Here is a 17,166-nt window from a genome sequence, read left to right on the forward strand (position 1 = left end):
GGCGCACAATTTGCCCAGCATCGTCCGGGCCGTCACTGTAAATAAGAATTTGTTCTTAACTGACTTGCCTAGTTAAATAAAGGTTACATACACACACACCACACTGACCAAAAAGTTATTTGGTTGTCATTTACGTATGTCCCCATTACCAGTAAAACATAATGAAAACCTATTTCTTTCACTTACTTGCTGTGCTGTTTCGTTGTTCAGTTTCATTCTCAACCAGGATTTCTATGGAATGCCGTTTGGGTGTCAAACGTGTCAAATAAGCTTGTTGACCAATCAGGACTTGAATATGACTCCACGTCAAATAATAATTTAATGTGTTCATGAATTTATGTAGTTATTACACATTGATTACACCATCACAACGATTCACCGATACGTATGCTATGATGCTGGTAAAGTTGTCTTGCGTACCTACAGTGCTGGTCATTAAAAAAAAGCTAGCTAGCTCATGGATGCAAACAATGTTCTTCCCCAAAAACATAGCTAGCTATAGTTAGCTAGTTAACTATATAGCTCGGTGTCATCTAAAATAACCCTCATTCATAAGACAGTTCTTATTTGATTAATGGTGGTCGGACCCATCTTTGTGAAGCTAGCCACAATAAGGATTAGCCACAATAGTGGACTTTTCAAAATAAAAGTATGGCATAATTCTACTATTTGTATTCATTTGCATCACTGTCAATGACATACTTTGAAGGCAAACCGTAAATTCCACTTGTGCCTAATCCTTATTGTGGCTAGCTTCACAACCCGGTCCGGTCGAGCATCACTAACCTTATGAAGCTAGCTGGCTGCTTATGATGTTAGCTTTGGGCAACAGGGTTAAGTAGCTGGCTAGCTATTTATTTTCATGAACTGAAGTTCAATTTCAAGAGGCGCACAACAACTGGCAACCTAGCTAATACTTACTCACAAGGATTCCAAAATCATTGCTAAGAATAATGAAAATGACTGCAGTTTCTACTAGTCATTGTTTTCAGGCTGGTTGTATTGGTGCTAGCTAGGTACCAAGCTAAAGCTAGCTACCCCAGAAGTTGCGGTCGAACAAATTATGCTTTATTACCAACGCGGTATTGTAAATATGTCGTTCGTGGCCGGTGTTTGCTTGTTTGCAGACTTCTTTTTTGTACAGCTTTGACAGTGCTACTCTCTTTTTTGACACGTAAAGACCTAAACGGCGTTCCATAGTATGTATGTTGTGAAGCTAATAGCAGTGACGCAATTACTGTGCAACTGAGGTAGGGCAACATCTGCAAAATAGCGCACTTGGTAGTGTGTACCGGTGCTCGACCGGTCGACGAAAGCCAACATCACCCACGATAGAGAACGGTTGGTTGTCAAGGGCAATGAATTCCTTTCTGTTGGCTTTAATGGACTTCACCTTTGAGTTGTCTCTCTGAAAAGTTCTTACTCTTTCAAATGACTGTTCGATCCACACAGCAGACAATCAAATCAAAGTTTATTTGTCACGTGCGCCGAATACAACAGGTAGACCTTACAGTGAAATGCTTACTTACAGGCTCTAACCAATAGTGCGAAAAAATGTGTGTGTGTGTAGGTAAGTAAAGACATTTGAAAATAACAGTAGCAAGGCTATATACAGACACCGGTTAGTCAGGCTTATTGAGGTAGTATGTACATGTAGGTATGGTTAAAGTGCCTATGCATATATGATGAACAGAGAGTAGCAGCAGTGTAAAAAAGGCGGGTTGGGGGGGCACACAATGCAAATAGTCCGGGTAACCTTTTGGTTACCTGTTCAGGAGTCTTATGGCTTGGGCGTAAAAACTATTGGGAAGCCTTTTTGTCCTAGACTTGGCACTCCGGTACCGCTTGCCATGCGGTAGTAGAGAGAACAGTCTATGACTGGGGTGGCTGGGGTCTTTGACAATTTTTAGGGCCTTCCTCTGACACCGCCTGGTGTAGAGGTCCTGGATGGCAGGCAGCTTTGCCCCAGTGATGTACTGGGCCGTACGCACTACCCTCTGAAGTGCCTTGCGGTCAGAGGCCGAGCAATTGCCGTACCAGGCAGTGATGCAACCGGTCAGGATGCTCTCGATGTTGCAGCTGTAGAACCTTTTGAGGATCTCAGGACCCATGCCAAATCTTTTTAGTTTCCTGAGGGGGAATAGGCTTTGTCGTGCCCTCTTCACGACTGTCTTGGTGTGTTTGGACCATTCTAGTTTGTTGTTGATGTGGACACCAAGGAATTTGAAGCTCTCAACCTGCTCCACTACAGCCCCGTCGATGAGAATGGGGACGTGCTCGGTGCTCCTTTTCCTGTCCACAATCATCTCCTTAGTCTTGGTTACGTTGAGGGATAAGTTGTTATTCTGGCACCACCCGGCCAGGTCTCTGAACTCCTCCCTATAGGCTGTCTCGTTGTTGTCGGTGATCAGGTCTACCACTGTTGTGTCGTCTGCCAACTTAATGATGGTGTTGGAGGCATGCCTGGCCATGCAGTCGTGGGTGAACAGGGAGTACAGGAGGGGACTGAGCACGCACCCCTGGGGAGCTCCAGTGTTGAGGATCAGCGCGGCAGATCCCTCACCACCTGGGGGCGGCACGTCAGGAAGTCCAGGATCCAGTTGCAGAGGGAGGTGTTTAGTCCCAGGTTCCTTAGCTTAGTGATGAGCTTTGAGGGTACTATGGTGTTGAACGCTGAGCTGTAGTCAATGAATAGCATTCTCACATAGGTGTTCCTTTTGTCCAGGTGGGAAAAGGCAGTGTGGAGTGCAATAGAGATTGCATCATCTGTTGATCTGTTTGGGCGGTATGCAAATTGGAGTCGGTCTAGGGTTTCTCGGGTAATAGTGTTGATGTGAGCCATTACCAGCCTTTTCAAAGCACGTCATGGCTACAGACGTGAGTGCTACAGGTCTGTAGTCATTTAAACAGGTTGCCTTTGTGTTCTTGGGCACAGGGACTATGGTGGTCTGCTTGAAACATGTTGGTATTACAGACTCAGTCAGGGGCATGTTGAAAATGTCAGTGAAGACACTTGCCAGTTGGTCAGCACATGCCCGGAGCACACGTCCTGGTAATCCGTCTGGCCCCGCGTATGTTGACCTGTTAAAAAGTCTTACTCACGTCTGCTACGGAGAGCGTGATCACACAGTCGTCCGGAACAGCTGATGCTCACATGCATGCCTCAGTGTTGCTTGCCTCAAAGCGAACATAGAAGTGATTTAGCTTGTCTGGTAGGCTTGTGTCACTGGGCAGCTCGCGGCTGTGCTTCCCTTTGTAGTCTGTAATAGTTTGCAAGCCCTGCCACATCCGACGTGTGTCGGAGCCGGTGCAGTATGATTCAATCTTAGCCCTGTATTGATGCTTTGCCTGTTTGATGGTTTGTCGCAGGGCATAGCGGGATTTCTTGTAAGCTTCCGGGTTAGAGTCCCGCACCTTGAAAGTGGCAGCTCTACCCTTTAGCGCAGTGCGAATGTTGCCTGTAATCCATGGCTTCTGGTTGGGGTATGTACCTACAGTCACTGTGGGGACGACGTCCTCAATGCACTTATTGATTAAGCCTGATGTGACTGATGTGGTGTATTCCTCAATGTCATCGGAAGAATCCCGGAACATGTTCCAGTCTGTGATAGCAAAACAGTCCTGTAGTTTAGCATCTGCTTCATCTGACCACTTTTTTATAGACCGAGTCACTGGTGCTTCCTGCCTTAATTTTTGCTTGTAAGCAGGAATCAGGAGGATAGAGTTGCGGTCGGATTTACCAAATGGAGGGCGAGGAAGAGCTTTGTATGCATCTCTGTGTGGAGTACAGGTGATCTAGAATTATTTTCCCTCGTTGCACATGTGACATGTTGATAGAGATTTGGTAGAACTGATTTAAGTTTCCCTGCATTAAAGTCTCCGGCCACTAGGAGCGCCGCCTCTGGGTGAGTTGTTTCCTGTTTGCTTATTTCCTTATACAGCTGACTGAGTGCGGTTTTAGTGCCAGCATCTGTTTGTGGTGGTAAATAAACAGGCACGAAAAGTATAGCTGAGAACTCTCTAGGCAAGTAGTGTGGCCTGCAATTTATCACAATATACTCTACTTCAGGCGAGCAAAGTCTAGAGACTTCCTTAGATTTCGTGCACCAGCTGTTGTTTACAAATATGCAAAGACCAACCCCCCTCGTCTTACCGGAGTGTGCTGTTCTATCCTGCCGGTGCAGCGTATATACTGCTAGCTGAATATCCATGTCGTCATTCAGCCACGATTCCGTGAAACATAGGATATTACAGTTTTTGATGTTGCGTTGGTAGGATATTCGTGATCGTACCTCGTCTAGTTTATTGTCCAATGATTGCACGTTGGCGAGTAGTATTGACGGTAACGGCAGCTTTCCTACTCGCCTTTTGCGGGTCCGGACGAGGCATCCGGCTCTTCGTCCTCTGCATCGCTTCCTTTTGCGAATAATTGGGATGTCTGCCCTGTGGGGTGTTTGGAGAATATCGTGTGAGTCCTGCTTGTTGTTGAAAAAATCTTTGTCTAATCCGAGGTGAGTGATCGGCTGTCCTGATATCCAGAAGCAATTTTCTGCCGTAAGATACGGTTGCAGAAACACGTACAAAATAATTTACATATATCGCGAATAAAACAACATAATAGCACAATTGGTTAGGAGACCATAAAACGGCGGCCATCTTGGGCTAGGTTAGGAATGCTGTGTTGCACGTGTAGCGCGACAATTTACTTGACGTCATTACGTCATGTACCTACGTTATATAGATATGCACGGTAGCATTGACATCGGTTTTTAACATCGGAACATTAACATGTTCAACGATATATCGTGCATCCCTACTTGGTATCATATGTGACTGTTTGACCATGTTCCTGACCGCGATTGATTTGTTCATAGCCAGTTCTCCAAGTAGGTAGGTCATTTCAGATCAAATACGAAGTTATAATTCGCTCAGTCATGTTCCTTATAGGCTGATTTTATGATTCTCTGTTCCAATGTCCATATTGACACACAACTTGGAATACATACCCACAATGCATTTCTATTCATTCTTATATATAAGAATTTGTTCTTATCTGACATGCCTAGTTAAATAAAGGCTAAATAAAATAAATATATTGTTTGTGTTTTGTGACTAAGGGATCGTATTACTCTCATAGCTTTATCGATAAGCTTACTATGTCAATAAATGATCTTCCCCTTAGTCATATCCTGTTTCCTCTTCGCTCATCAGGGAGTCAACATGCAGAAACATGTTATGGTTCAAGAACAGTCTTCCACCAGAAACCAATTTATGTCTGACCCTTGTTAACAGCTGTGGAATGTCTTGTGTGTTTGCCTGCTGGTGTTTTGAGGAAGCTACAGTGTCTTTGTTTTTGGTCTGCTGTCTTCAATGAATTTTCCAGCGGTTCAAACTGACACGATTTACAGTATGTTGTTCTAATGTTTTAGTTTGTGGCAGATGTTTTGGGCTCTTTGGAATGGCAGCACTTTAAATAGGATTTGCAGAGATGATGCAATTAAGTAGAGGTCGCTAATGCTTTCATGGTGTGAGGTTCTGGCATGTGATTGCAAATGTTGATATTTTAGGTTGCTTATGTTGTTTGGGAATGTATGACACCTCACAGGGTGTGTAGTAATTCTGTAATTTCTCTTAATCTTTTTCTCGGGAAGCACTCTTGTTTTTGCAATGACATAATCATACATCAATTATGTAACTATTTGATGACATGGGCTCATCCTGTGGAGTGAACAAAATGGGTCATGTCATGGTAAGTGATTTGCTTATATTATAAAACTGTGGCATACATTTCCCTCCGTTCAGTTATGAAATGATAGTTACCAAGCAACTAGTCACACAAACAAAGCCTGAGGGTGCTTTCCAGCTGATGAGGCGTTCAAAGTGAGGAACTCATGCAATGTCATTTGCGTTGTAAAATAACAAAGCAGTCATTACCTGTATGTTTCGTTATTTGCTTTGGCATATGTATATTTATGTGCTTGTCTACTGGAACTATACGATATATAATCAAAATATGATATACAGTGCATACATGAATAGGCCCAATATGGTCATTGAGAGATCATCTGTTAAATGTTTCCTTCAACCTTTAATGGAAGCTGAAGTCGTATACTGTATTATCATAGCAGCGCTGTCTTTACCACTATGGCCTTGTTAGTATCTGAAGACTTTATGGGGTGAGGACCCCGATGCCTTAAGATCGACCTCAGAGCGTGGCCATTCTGTAAAATGACCACTGCTCAAACTCTCAGCTCATCAAGCGAAGTGGGCAGCTCGGAAGTCTCCCAAGTCCACCATGACTTTTCCACCAACTGTTTCTGTCCCAATGTTAACACAAAATTCCTTAGTTTAGAATGGAAAAGCTCCCACTGATCCAGAAGGAAATTACTGGATTTCTGGATTTTCCAGAGGATGTGGTGTTTTAATTCAGGCACATTTTAGGATGACCTAACAGAGGTCCTTTGTAATACTTGAGGCTGAGATGCCCTTCACCACAGTTTTAGGTTCAGCTTACCTTTTTAAGGCCATCCTCAGCATGACCAGGCTGTTCAAATGTGGGGTCGGTCCTTTGTTCTGGTACACACCTAAAACATGTCCCTTCTCCAGTTCCCAGGAGATTTCCCTCCCTTTAAATTAAAATAAATAAATAATAATTCTCTGATGGAATACACAGGCTTTAATGCTGAAAGAAAATCTATCCGTTATTCCAAAAGCAGGGTTAGCTAATCCATTGGTTACGTTTTGGAAATGAGAAAAATCAACATGAATAAGATCATCTGAATTTATGTTGAATGGGTCAGGCTTCAGGGAGAAGCCAGAAAAGGAAACCTGCTATTGTAAAGTTAATCTATCGTAAATTGCTTAGTCAGTCATTTCCTCATGAGCAACAGTACATCAAAACCAGAACATGGTGTCACATTCCGTTGTCTTCATTTTGTGAACAGTTTTGGTACTCTGCTGTATCTCAGTACTTGTATTGTATGTAGTATATACAGTTTATCATAAGTATTAATACTCATAGTTTATTTAGTGTAGTATATATAATGTAATGTACAGTGTATTCAGACCCCTTGACTTTTTCCACGTTTTGTTACGTTACAGCCGTATTCTAAAATGGATTAAAGTTTTTTTCCCTCATCAATCTACACACAATACCCCATAATAACAAAGCAATTTTTCTTTTTAACATTTTTAACCTTTCAGCAGGACAAAAACCTACAACACAAGGCCAAATCTACAGTGGCGTGTCTTACCAAGAAGAGAGTGAACAGTTTTGACTTAAATCTGCTTGAAAATCTATGGCAAGACTTGATAATTGCTGTCTAGCCATGATCCCCAACACCTTAACAGAGCTTGAAAAATGTTAAAAAGAAAAATTGGCAAATATTGCACAATCCAGGTGTGCAAAGCTCTTCGCGATTTACCTAATAAGAGTCAGCTGTCATCGCTGCTAAAAGGGTTTCTAACATGTATTGACTCAGGGGGTGAATACTTTTTTAATCAAGGTAAATTAATGTGATATTTTTCATCTTTAAAAAATAAAGTGATGTTTCTTCCACTTTTGTGTAGATTGTTGACAAAAAATGACAAATCCATTTTAATCCCACTTTAAATAGTTATGATAGGCACTATATCAATGGATTCTGCACTGTATTGAAGCATAAGATGTTCTTCTCCTGACCAGTGAATCATAATTGCAGCTCTCAAAACAAATTGAGTGAAGCCAACTTGTTTACACGCGGTATTTAATCAGGTGGATACATTTTATTTAGCAGAATATGCCTGGACAAGTAGCCATCTTATAAATAGTGGGATACTGCACTGATTTACACCTCTCCAAATCTCTCTTCTTGATAGGAAACTTCAGTTGCTGTACGATGTCAATAGGGGTCCATTAATGGTACATTTCTCGTGAAGCAATCACAAGGCATCTTTGCTCTGCTATTTCTCAGTGAGAGACTTGTCCAGTTGATTGGTCAAGTGATGCCTTGCTCTTTAGTCATCTTTGATTTTGCTTCAGAAAACTCAGGCGAGTTGAATATGTGATTTGGTGGATGAGCTTTTCCCACCGTTGGATGACCAATCACAATGAATTCCACCAATGTCAGTCAGAATGTACATCCGTTTTCCCTAACTCCCTGTCCTCTTCTCCTTCCAGAATCCCCCCGTTTGTCCACCGCCTCCATCAGTAGTAATGAGCGGGCACCCTCCGCCACGCCCTCCGACTGCTCCGACTTCCCCTCCGCTGGCCAGCGCCCCGTGAGCCTGGTCTCCACCTTGTCCTCGGGGTCCGGTTCGTCCCGGGACGACAGCCCCGCTCCGCCTCCACCTGGCGGCACCGTGCCCCCTACCGGAGACGACATCGACTTGGAGCTGAATCCTCCGGTTGACGTCGGCGATCAGGACCGCCAGCACCCCGATACGGCGGACCCTTCTGGGGAAGGACTGGTCTCTCGTGGCGGGAAGTTCGACCAGTTTAACAACAACACTGCCACGCCCTCGCGGGCTGCCAGCACCCGCCACACGCCCCCGTTATCGCCCTTCGCAGCCATAACTATGGCGCCCAACCCCAAGATCACCTACTTGGACCGGGTGGTCATGGAGATCATCGAGACGGAGCGTATGTACGTGAGGGATCTGCGCAGCATCGTGGAGGTACGTGACAAAGTGTCCTCTTTGCTTTTAAAGCGCTTCCATGCATTACACAGTCAAATTGACCTTGGTATTTGTTGGTTTGCCTGTACAGTTGCAGGGAAATGTCTTTATTGCAAAAGAGCTCAGTCAAAGTTTTGCCTATACAGAATTTTCCATTATCCCTCTATACACTGCTGGTGGTCAAATCATAACAGTTCTGTGTATAGTGAGTAGGCTGTTTATGTGAAATATCGCAATGAAAACTGATTAATGCACTTGCGGGTGTAGAAAAGGCACCCCTAGCGTGAGGGACACTGGCGGGCAGGCCTGGGATGTTTGCCTGTGACAGGTGGGCTTTCTCTTCACAACCCCTTAGACGTGTCACACGAGGGTCCAAGTCCCATTAGCACGCCCCATCTGCCAAGCCATTCCCATGATTGGCCTAAACTTAAGGCTAGGCACAAACAAAGAGAGGTCAGTCTGAAGGACAGTCTCAGATTTACTGTGTTGTGTCTGGGATGACAATGCTCATAAAATCACATTTTAAGGCATGTTTGTAAACCATTGCATTGTGTGGACCAAAGAGATTGACAATGTAAACAAGGGTCTTTCATCTGGTCTCAAGTCGGGTGATTGGCTGGGCTATTCATAGATAGCTGCGAGGATTTGGTTGTCGGCAGTAGGAAGGCCTCATGCTGAGTTGAATCCTTCAATCTCAAGCAATTTGAGTAACTCCAAAAGAGCGTCGCTGGAGAGCTGTCATTCACTTAAATGGCAAATCCAGTTAGCGTGGTCAGATCAGTGCAGCATAGGGGGCTTAGCAGGTTTGTTTGTGTGCGAAAGAGACTGCAGCGCGACCACCTGTTTCTTCTTCGCGTGTCAAGGCTTGTGACCACATTTAACCACATGCCACTCCATTTCAGCCAGTTCTCTCGACTGTATGGAACTGACTTGAACATTTTGACTTTTATCAATGACTTATTATCAGTGGGTGGAGATAGGAATCCATGGATACCAGGTGTGACGTCACTGGGTTACTATTATTAACCCTTTAAGACTAATGCTGCGGGATCATCTCCTTACATAACAATGGGTCTTGACTGGAGGATCATGCCGGTCCTTAAGCAGACAAGTCAATGTCTTCTTCCATACAGGATGCTGCATGTGGAGATTATGTGTACATTATGCACTGCACAGAATGATTCATCAAACATAATCCAAATATGACAACTTTGCAAACGCCATTAACTAGTCGGTGAACACACACAGTCGCAATAGTGTTTACATACTGCTTTACTCATCTCATATGTATATACTGTTTCCTGTTCTACTGTATTTTAGTCAATGCCACTCCGACATTGCTCAACCTAATAGTTATAGATTTCTTAATTCCATTCTTTTACGTTTAGATTTGTGCGTATTGTTGTGAATTGTTAGATAATACTGCACTGTTGGAGCTAGGAACACAAGCATTTACTTAGATACTACTGCGCTGTTGGAGCTAGAAACACAAGCATTTAGTTAGATACTACTGCACTGTTGGAGCTAGGAACACAAGCATTTAGTTAGATACTACTGCACTGTTGGAGCTAGAAACACAAGCATTTAGTTAGATACTACTGCATTGTTGAAGCTAGGAACACAAGCATTTAGTTAGATACTGCTGCACTGTTGGAGCTAGGAACACAAGCATTTAGTTAGATACTACTGCACTGTTGGAGCTAGAAACACAAGCATTTAGTTAGATACTACTGCACTGTTGGAGCTAGGAACACAAGCATTTTGCTACACCCACAATAACATCTGCCATATCAAATTGTATTGGTCACATGCACATGGTTAGCAGATGTTATTGGTCAGATACACATGGTTAGCAGATGTTATTGGTCACATGCACACGGTTAGCAGATGTTATTGGTCACATGCACACGGTTAGCAGATGTTATTGGTCACATGCACACGGTTAGCAGATGTTATTGGTCACATGCACAGGGTTAGCAGACGTTATTGGTCACATGCACACGGTTAGCAGACGTTATTGGTCACCTGCACACGGTTAGCAGACGTTATTGTGAGTGTAGCGAAATGCTTATGCTTCTAGATCCGACAGTGCAGCAGTATCTAACAGGTAATATCTAACAAATTCCACAACAAAACCTAATATCTAACAAATCTAAGTAAAGGGATGGAATAAGAATATATACATATAAATATATGGATGAGCATCTGACGGAGCGGCATTGGCAAGATGGTATAAAATACAGTATATACATATGAGTATGTGGCCAATAAAATTAGATTTCATGTACGCGTACACACACCATGCTGGTATAGTGTTACAAAGGAGTGTGCTCTGTTATTCCAGACCAGCTGTGGTTTAGACACACACACACACCACGCTTAAGCAGAACACTTACATACTGTACACACATACTATGCTTTTAATACACACTCACACACCCATCAGTCGACAGCTCAGTCAAGCAAATCCTGCTGAGAAAAGGATTGTACAATGGCTGCTCACACACTCATTCTCTCATGCATGTCTTCCTCTCGATAATTGTGTATATATATATTTTTTTAGCTAGACACCGTACTCTTAGAAATTGCAATCATATGAAAATGTATTCCATGAATACCTAAATGAGTGAATGTTTTCTCATCCTCCTATGATAAATGACATCTTGAAACTGTAGCACTGTTTCATTTTAAAGGACCAGGATGATACTCTGGAATGACTTATGTAGCTGACCGAAAATGATCGATACTGACCGGACCGACCATTATCAAGGACATTTTACTGATATTCATAATAACAAATAGTATCCTTTACTAGAGGAAAGTGATGTTTCAAATAAAATAAGGGGACAATGATAACCACAACATTTAAAATAGTGGTAGTTGTCTTACCATAGATGTTTTTATTTTTTATATTACACTTATCTTGATATGGATTTTTGTCCAAATGGCCCAGCTCTACAACATACCATTTGTTACCATCACATTTATTTGAAGTAGTAGAGTCAGTGCTTTGCATTTCTTCACCTTTTTTGTCCTGAAATCCATTGGTTACTTGGTTGGGTTAGGGTTGGAGTACTTGATTGGGCTAGGGTTAGGGTTGGAGTACTTGATTGGGTTAGGGTTGGAGTACTTGACTTTGGCTAGGGTTGGAGTACTTGATTTGGCTAGGGTTGGAGTCTTGATTTGGGTTAGGGTTGGAGTACTTGATTGGGTTAGGGTTGGAGTACTTGATTGGGTTAGGGTTGGAGTACTTGATTTGGCTAGGGTTGGAGTACTTGATTGGGTTAGGGTTGGAGTACTTGATTGGGTTAGGTTGGAGTACTTGATTTGGGTTAGGGTTGGAGTACTTGATTTGGAGGGTTGGAGTACTTGATTGGTTAGGGTTGGGTACTTGATTGGGTTAGGTTGGAGTACTTGATTGGGTTAGGGTTGGAGTACTTGATTGGTTAGGGTTGGAGTACTTGATTGGGTTAGGGTTGGAGTACTTGATTGGGTTTAGGGTTGGAGTACTTGATTGGGTTAGGGTTGGAGTAGCTTGATTGGGTTAGGGGTTGGAAGTCACTTGATTGGGTTAGGGTTGGAGTACTTGATTTGGCTAGGGTTGGAGTACTTGATTTGGCTAGGGTTGGAGTACTTGATTGGGTTACGGTTGGGGTTGGGGTACTTGAAGCTTGACAAAGTCATGAGTGCCCAAAAGGCGGCTATCCAGAATTAGACATTTAAAAAAAGAGCAAGATCCCACTCAAGTAACTGATTTCTGTCTGTAGAAGAGCTCTCGGCTAACTTGACATTGTATACAGAGTTCCTGAAGGTCGCTAATACTATCTCACATGTCATTTGCGTGGCAACTGATCCATCAACATAGTAAACCTATGAAATTACAGCTCAGAACCTCAGATTAGCCAATCGGGGCACAGAAATATCCCTCTCTGTCTCAACAGAGGTCATATGGTTGTGTTTTTTATTCTTAAAAAATATATATTTACCACGTAAATTCACTGAACACATTCTCATTGATGCAAAGTATCAATGACCCAAGTCTGCCTCAGAAGTAGTCCCATACTGTCGTTCCTGCGCTGGGTAAAAGTTGCCTGTATGCACAAGTCTAGGGTGAGCACCATCCCTCAATCCATTATGTGGGAAAATGCTAAACTGACCTTTATTAGTGTCTCTGGGGGAAAGTTCCTCCTACTTCATGACCTTGACCCCACACTATACATCAATGCTCTAGCTCAGTATTTGCCCGTCTGGCTGAAAGTCTTTGTTAGCATGTTAGGCTGGAGTTGGTACTTGACTACCTCACAAGTAGAGGTTTAGAAGCATCTGCTCAGACTTGTCATTATATCACTGTAGTGTATCAATTCAATTGAACAGCTTTATTGGCATGGGAAACATATGTGAACATTGCCAAAGCAGTTCAATACAAATGAACAGTAAACATTACATTCACAGAAGTTCCAAAAGAATAAAGACATTTCAAATGTCATTATGTCAATATACAGTGTTGTAGCGATGTGCAAATAGTTAAAGTACAAAAGGGAAAATAAATAAACGTAAATATGTGTTGTATTTACAATGGCATTGGTCACTGGTTGCTCTTTTCTTGTGGCAACAGGTCACAAATCTTGTTGCTGTGATGGCACACTGTGGTATTTTACCCAGTAGGTAGGGGACTTCATAAAAATTGTGTTTTCAAATACTTTGGATCTGTGTAATCTGAGGGAAATATATGTCTCCAATATGGTCATACATTTGGCAGGAGGTTAGGAAGTGCAGCTCAGTTTCCACCTCATTTTGAGAGCCAGGTCTGCCTACGGCAGCCTTTCTCAATAGCTAGGCTGTGCTTACTGAGTCTGTACATAGTAAAAGCTTTCCTTAAGTTTGGGTCAGTTACAGTGGTCAGGTATTCTGCCATAGTGTACTCTCTGTTGTTTTTGTAAATTCTTTCCAGTGTGTCAAGTAATTACGTATCTTTTTGTTTTCTCATGAGTTGGTTGAGTCTAATTGTGTTGCTGTCCTGGGGCTCTGTGGAGTCTGTTTGTGTTTGTGAACAGAGCCCCAAGGCCAGCTTGCTTAGGGGACTCTTCTCCAAGTTCATCGCTCTATAGGGAATTTTGCGGCTCTTTTCTGGATTTTGATAATTAGCTGGTATCGGCCTAATTCTGGTCTGCATGCGTTATTTGGTGTTTTACGTTGTACACAGAGGATATTCTTGCAGAGTCTTTAATTTGGTGTTTGTCCCATTTTGTGCATTCTTGGTTGGTGAGCGGACCACAGACCTCACAACCATAAAGGGCAATGGGTTCTATAACTGATTGAAGTATTTTTAGCCAGATTCTAATTGGTATGTCAAATTGTATGTTCCTTTTGATGACATAGAAGTCCCTTCTTGCCTTGTCTCTCAGTTCGTTCACAGCTTTGTGGAAGTTACCTGTGGCGCTGATGTTTAGGCCGAGGTATGTATAGTTTTTTGTTTGCTCTAGGGCAATGGTGTCTTGATGGAATTTGTATTTGTGGTCCTGGCAACTGGACCTTTTTTGGAACACCATTATTTTTGTCTTACTGAGATTTAGGTCTGACAGAATATGTGCAGAAGATCTAGGTGCTGCTGTAGGCCCTCCTTGGTTGGTGACAGAAGCACCAGATCATCAGTAGACATTTGACTTCAGATTCTAGTAGGGTGAGGCCGGGTGCTGCAGACTGTTATAGTATCTCTGACTTAGCAGGTTCTTCAATTAAGTCAAACAAATGTTATCAGTGGTAACGTGCATGGGTTGATTTATGTGTGAAAGGCACAAGACACCTTTTTTACTTTCTCACTGAAATGACAAAAAAAATTATCTTCAAGCTTGAGTTGTTGGAGGATGCAAGGGAGGGCCTCTCTATAGATATCAAACAACAGAGGCAGGGTCCTTAAATCTATTTAACTAACCACACAGCGCCAACCCTGGGCACTCCTATACTAGCCCCCCCTCCAAAAAAATATGACTTCACAATCGTCCAGGATCTTACCTGACCATTCATTCAACCATAGAGAAAACCCATACTTACTACTCAGTATTTTCTCTCACAATTCCCTCTTTGACGTTTGTGGGTTTTGGGTGCTGGCCATGGTGCCTGGTTTGATTTTCATTCGAGCCTCTTTAACCGGCTCAGAGATGTAAAACGATACATTGTACGTGCGCGGGTTTCGCATGAGCTGGAATTTCCCTGTGAACTTGGAAATGTTTTAGCAAAACTATGCCTCGGTGAGGTAAATCCGTAAGATTGGAAAATGAGCGGTGTAACACAAAATCCGAAGCGGTGTTCCACATTCGGGAGAATGTTGACTTTTCCGTCGAAGCAGAAAGAACTGATTTCACCGTGGGCTTTAGTCCACATAATAGTTTTGATATGTGCTGTAAATGACATCTCCACTGACACCATTTCTCCACTGTATTTGATGAGCGGATACCATAACCCCATTGGGGTGTGGATTGCCTGTGTATTCATTCGTTAAAATTCGTGATGTACGTTTTTGTTGAAGTATGCTGACTCGTATACGTTTGCACCAAATAGGTCAGTGTATTCAGGCACGACTCCAACCACTACCCCACCCTACCTCATTATCCATTCAACCATATGTAACAGGATCCTTCTCTGCCACGGTCGACTCGAGATTCAAACCAGTGTTCCCAACCATACAGCATACCCTTGAAGCCACCGACATTAGCGCTAGCCTGGGGTCGTCCAGTATTTTAGGTCTCTGGGAAGGTGGCATCAGTGAGCGATGCTAACTTAGCCCAATATGTATCCTTTCCATTGTTGGCCTGCATGCTCTTGTCCCATGAGCATTAATATGACAGAGAAGCAAGGAGAGAAGGAAACACTAACACACTTCACTCTAGAAAGTTTGCTTCCTCCCATGAGGAGGAAAACAAGTCTTTCTTTCTCTCTCTTTCTTTCTCTATTTCTCTCTCTTTCGCTCTCTCTCTTTCGCTCTCTCTCTTTCGCTCGCTCTCGCTCGCTCTCGCTCGCGCTCGCTCTCACTTTCTCTCGCTCTCTTTCTCTATTTTTCTCTCTCTCTCCTTTCTTTCTTATATATATGAGTGTGTGTATATATGTGTATGTGTGTGTGTCTGTCTACATCACCAGCATGTGTTGAATAGATGAGAGAAAGTAGTCCCCAAGGAGCAGGTTGTCTGATTTTAGACTGAGGAAAGCCTTGATTTACAGGGAGTAAGGGAAAAGGAGACCTCCCTCAGTGAGCCACCAGGGAAGAGTTGCAGACATTGAACAGAAGGGGGGGGGCGCTAAACGATAACCCGTGATCAAGCAGGAAATCAAACTAAAACATGTTGATATTAGTATCTTGCTTTATTTCGTGGGGGGAAGTAACTGTTTAGATACTAACAGTGTGGAGTGGTGTGTGTTGGATTTACTAATGAAAGTGTAAATAGACGGCTGAACATTCTGAGCTAATCCTACATCTGAGGTCTGATCTGCTTTGCTGATTATACCTTGACTGCTTTTCAGATCAACTGTAATCTAACATGCCTCCACCACAGCCTAGTTTACACTTGTTTGTGCGTACGTTCCCGAATATGTGTGTGTGTGCCCTTTTGGGGAGTGTGTTTGTGCCCGTATGTGTGTGTGTGTAGGTACCTATGTGTGTAGGTACCTGTGTGTGTGTTCCCATGTGTGTAGGTACCTGTGTGTGTGTGTTCCCATGTGTGTAGGTGCCTATGTGTGTGTGTTTGTGTAAGTAAATTGGTACAGTACATACTCTATGATCAACCTTGAGATCATGTGCATCTGTTGAATAACACGTTTTGTGTATTTAAGAGGGAATAGGTAAATGTGTTTTTAAAATTTTATTTATTGAATATTCGAAACGAACAATATACTTGCAGTGAAGCCGCTCAACAACTACATCATACCAGTCATCCAACAGATTCCCATTCAGAGCGTCACACAGAAGCATCCAGGGTCAATGCCCTGCTCAAGGGCATGTTGACCGATCTACCACCAGGCCAAACAACGTGAACCAGAACCCTCCAAGATCCCCCCCACAGTTCCTCAATAGCTGTCCCTCAACCATTCAAGACCCCTCCCATAGCCCCCCCCCAGGAAAAAAAATATTCAATTCATTTCATTCCCCACCCCCAAGAACCCACCCAATGCACCAACAACCAAGAGAATGAACTAAAGAGACAAAAGGAAAAGACAGAAGAAAACAGCAAACAACAATGCAAAAAATAAATATAAAATTAAAATAAATTTCCAACAAAAGACATCAAGGAGAACTAAAACTATAACAGCAATGCCAACTGTATATGTTTGTGTGCATGTCTGGCGCTATTACATGTATGTGTGTGTTCTTGTATGTGTTTATTTGAATGAGAGTGTGTGTATATGCATGTGTACAAACACCTGCACGGCATCAGCCTCAAGCAAACTGGCATTAGTTGTAAAAACACTGCCATTTAGTGACAAATACATTTGAATGACACTATGTTTTATTTAGACTTT

The 17,166-nt window shown here is 42.8% G+C and overlaps 1 protein-coding gene across 1 annotated transcript in view; it reads left to right on the plus strand.

The window, feature by feature from the left end:
• The window catches only part of plekhg3 (pleckstrin homology and RhoGEF domain containing G3), a 64,684-nt gene that overhangs the window by 5,053 nt on the left and 42,465 nt on the right, over positions 1-17,166 (plus strand). Inside the window, exon 2 of the mRNA XM_023973880.2 lies at positions 8,159-8,655. Within this exon, the coding sequence (XP_023829648.1) occupies positions 8,159-8,655 (497 nt within the window). The remainder of the gene's footprint in view (positions 1-8,158; positions 8,656-17,166) is intronic.

Source organism: Salvelinus sp. IW2-2015, linkage group LG28 (assembly GCF_002910315.2).
Source record: "Salvelinus sp. IW2-2015 linkage group LG28, ASM291031v2, whole genome shotgun sequence".
NCBI classification, from domain to species: Eukaryota; Metazoa; Chordata; class Actinopteri; order Salmoniformes; family Salmonidae; genus Salvelinus; species Salvelinus sp. IW2-2015.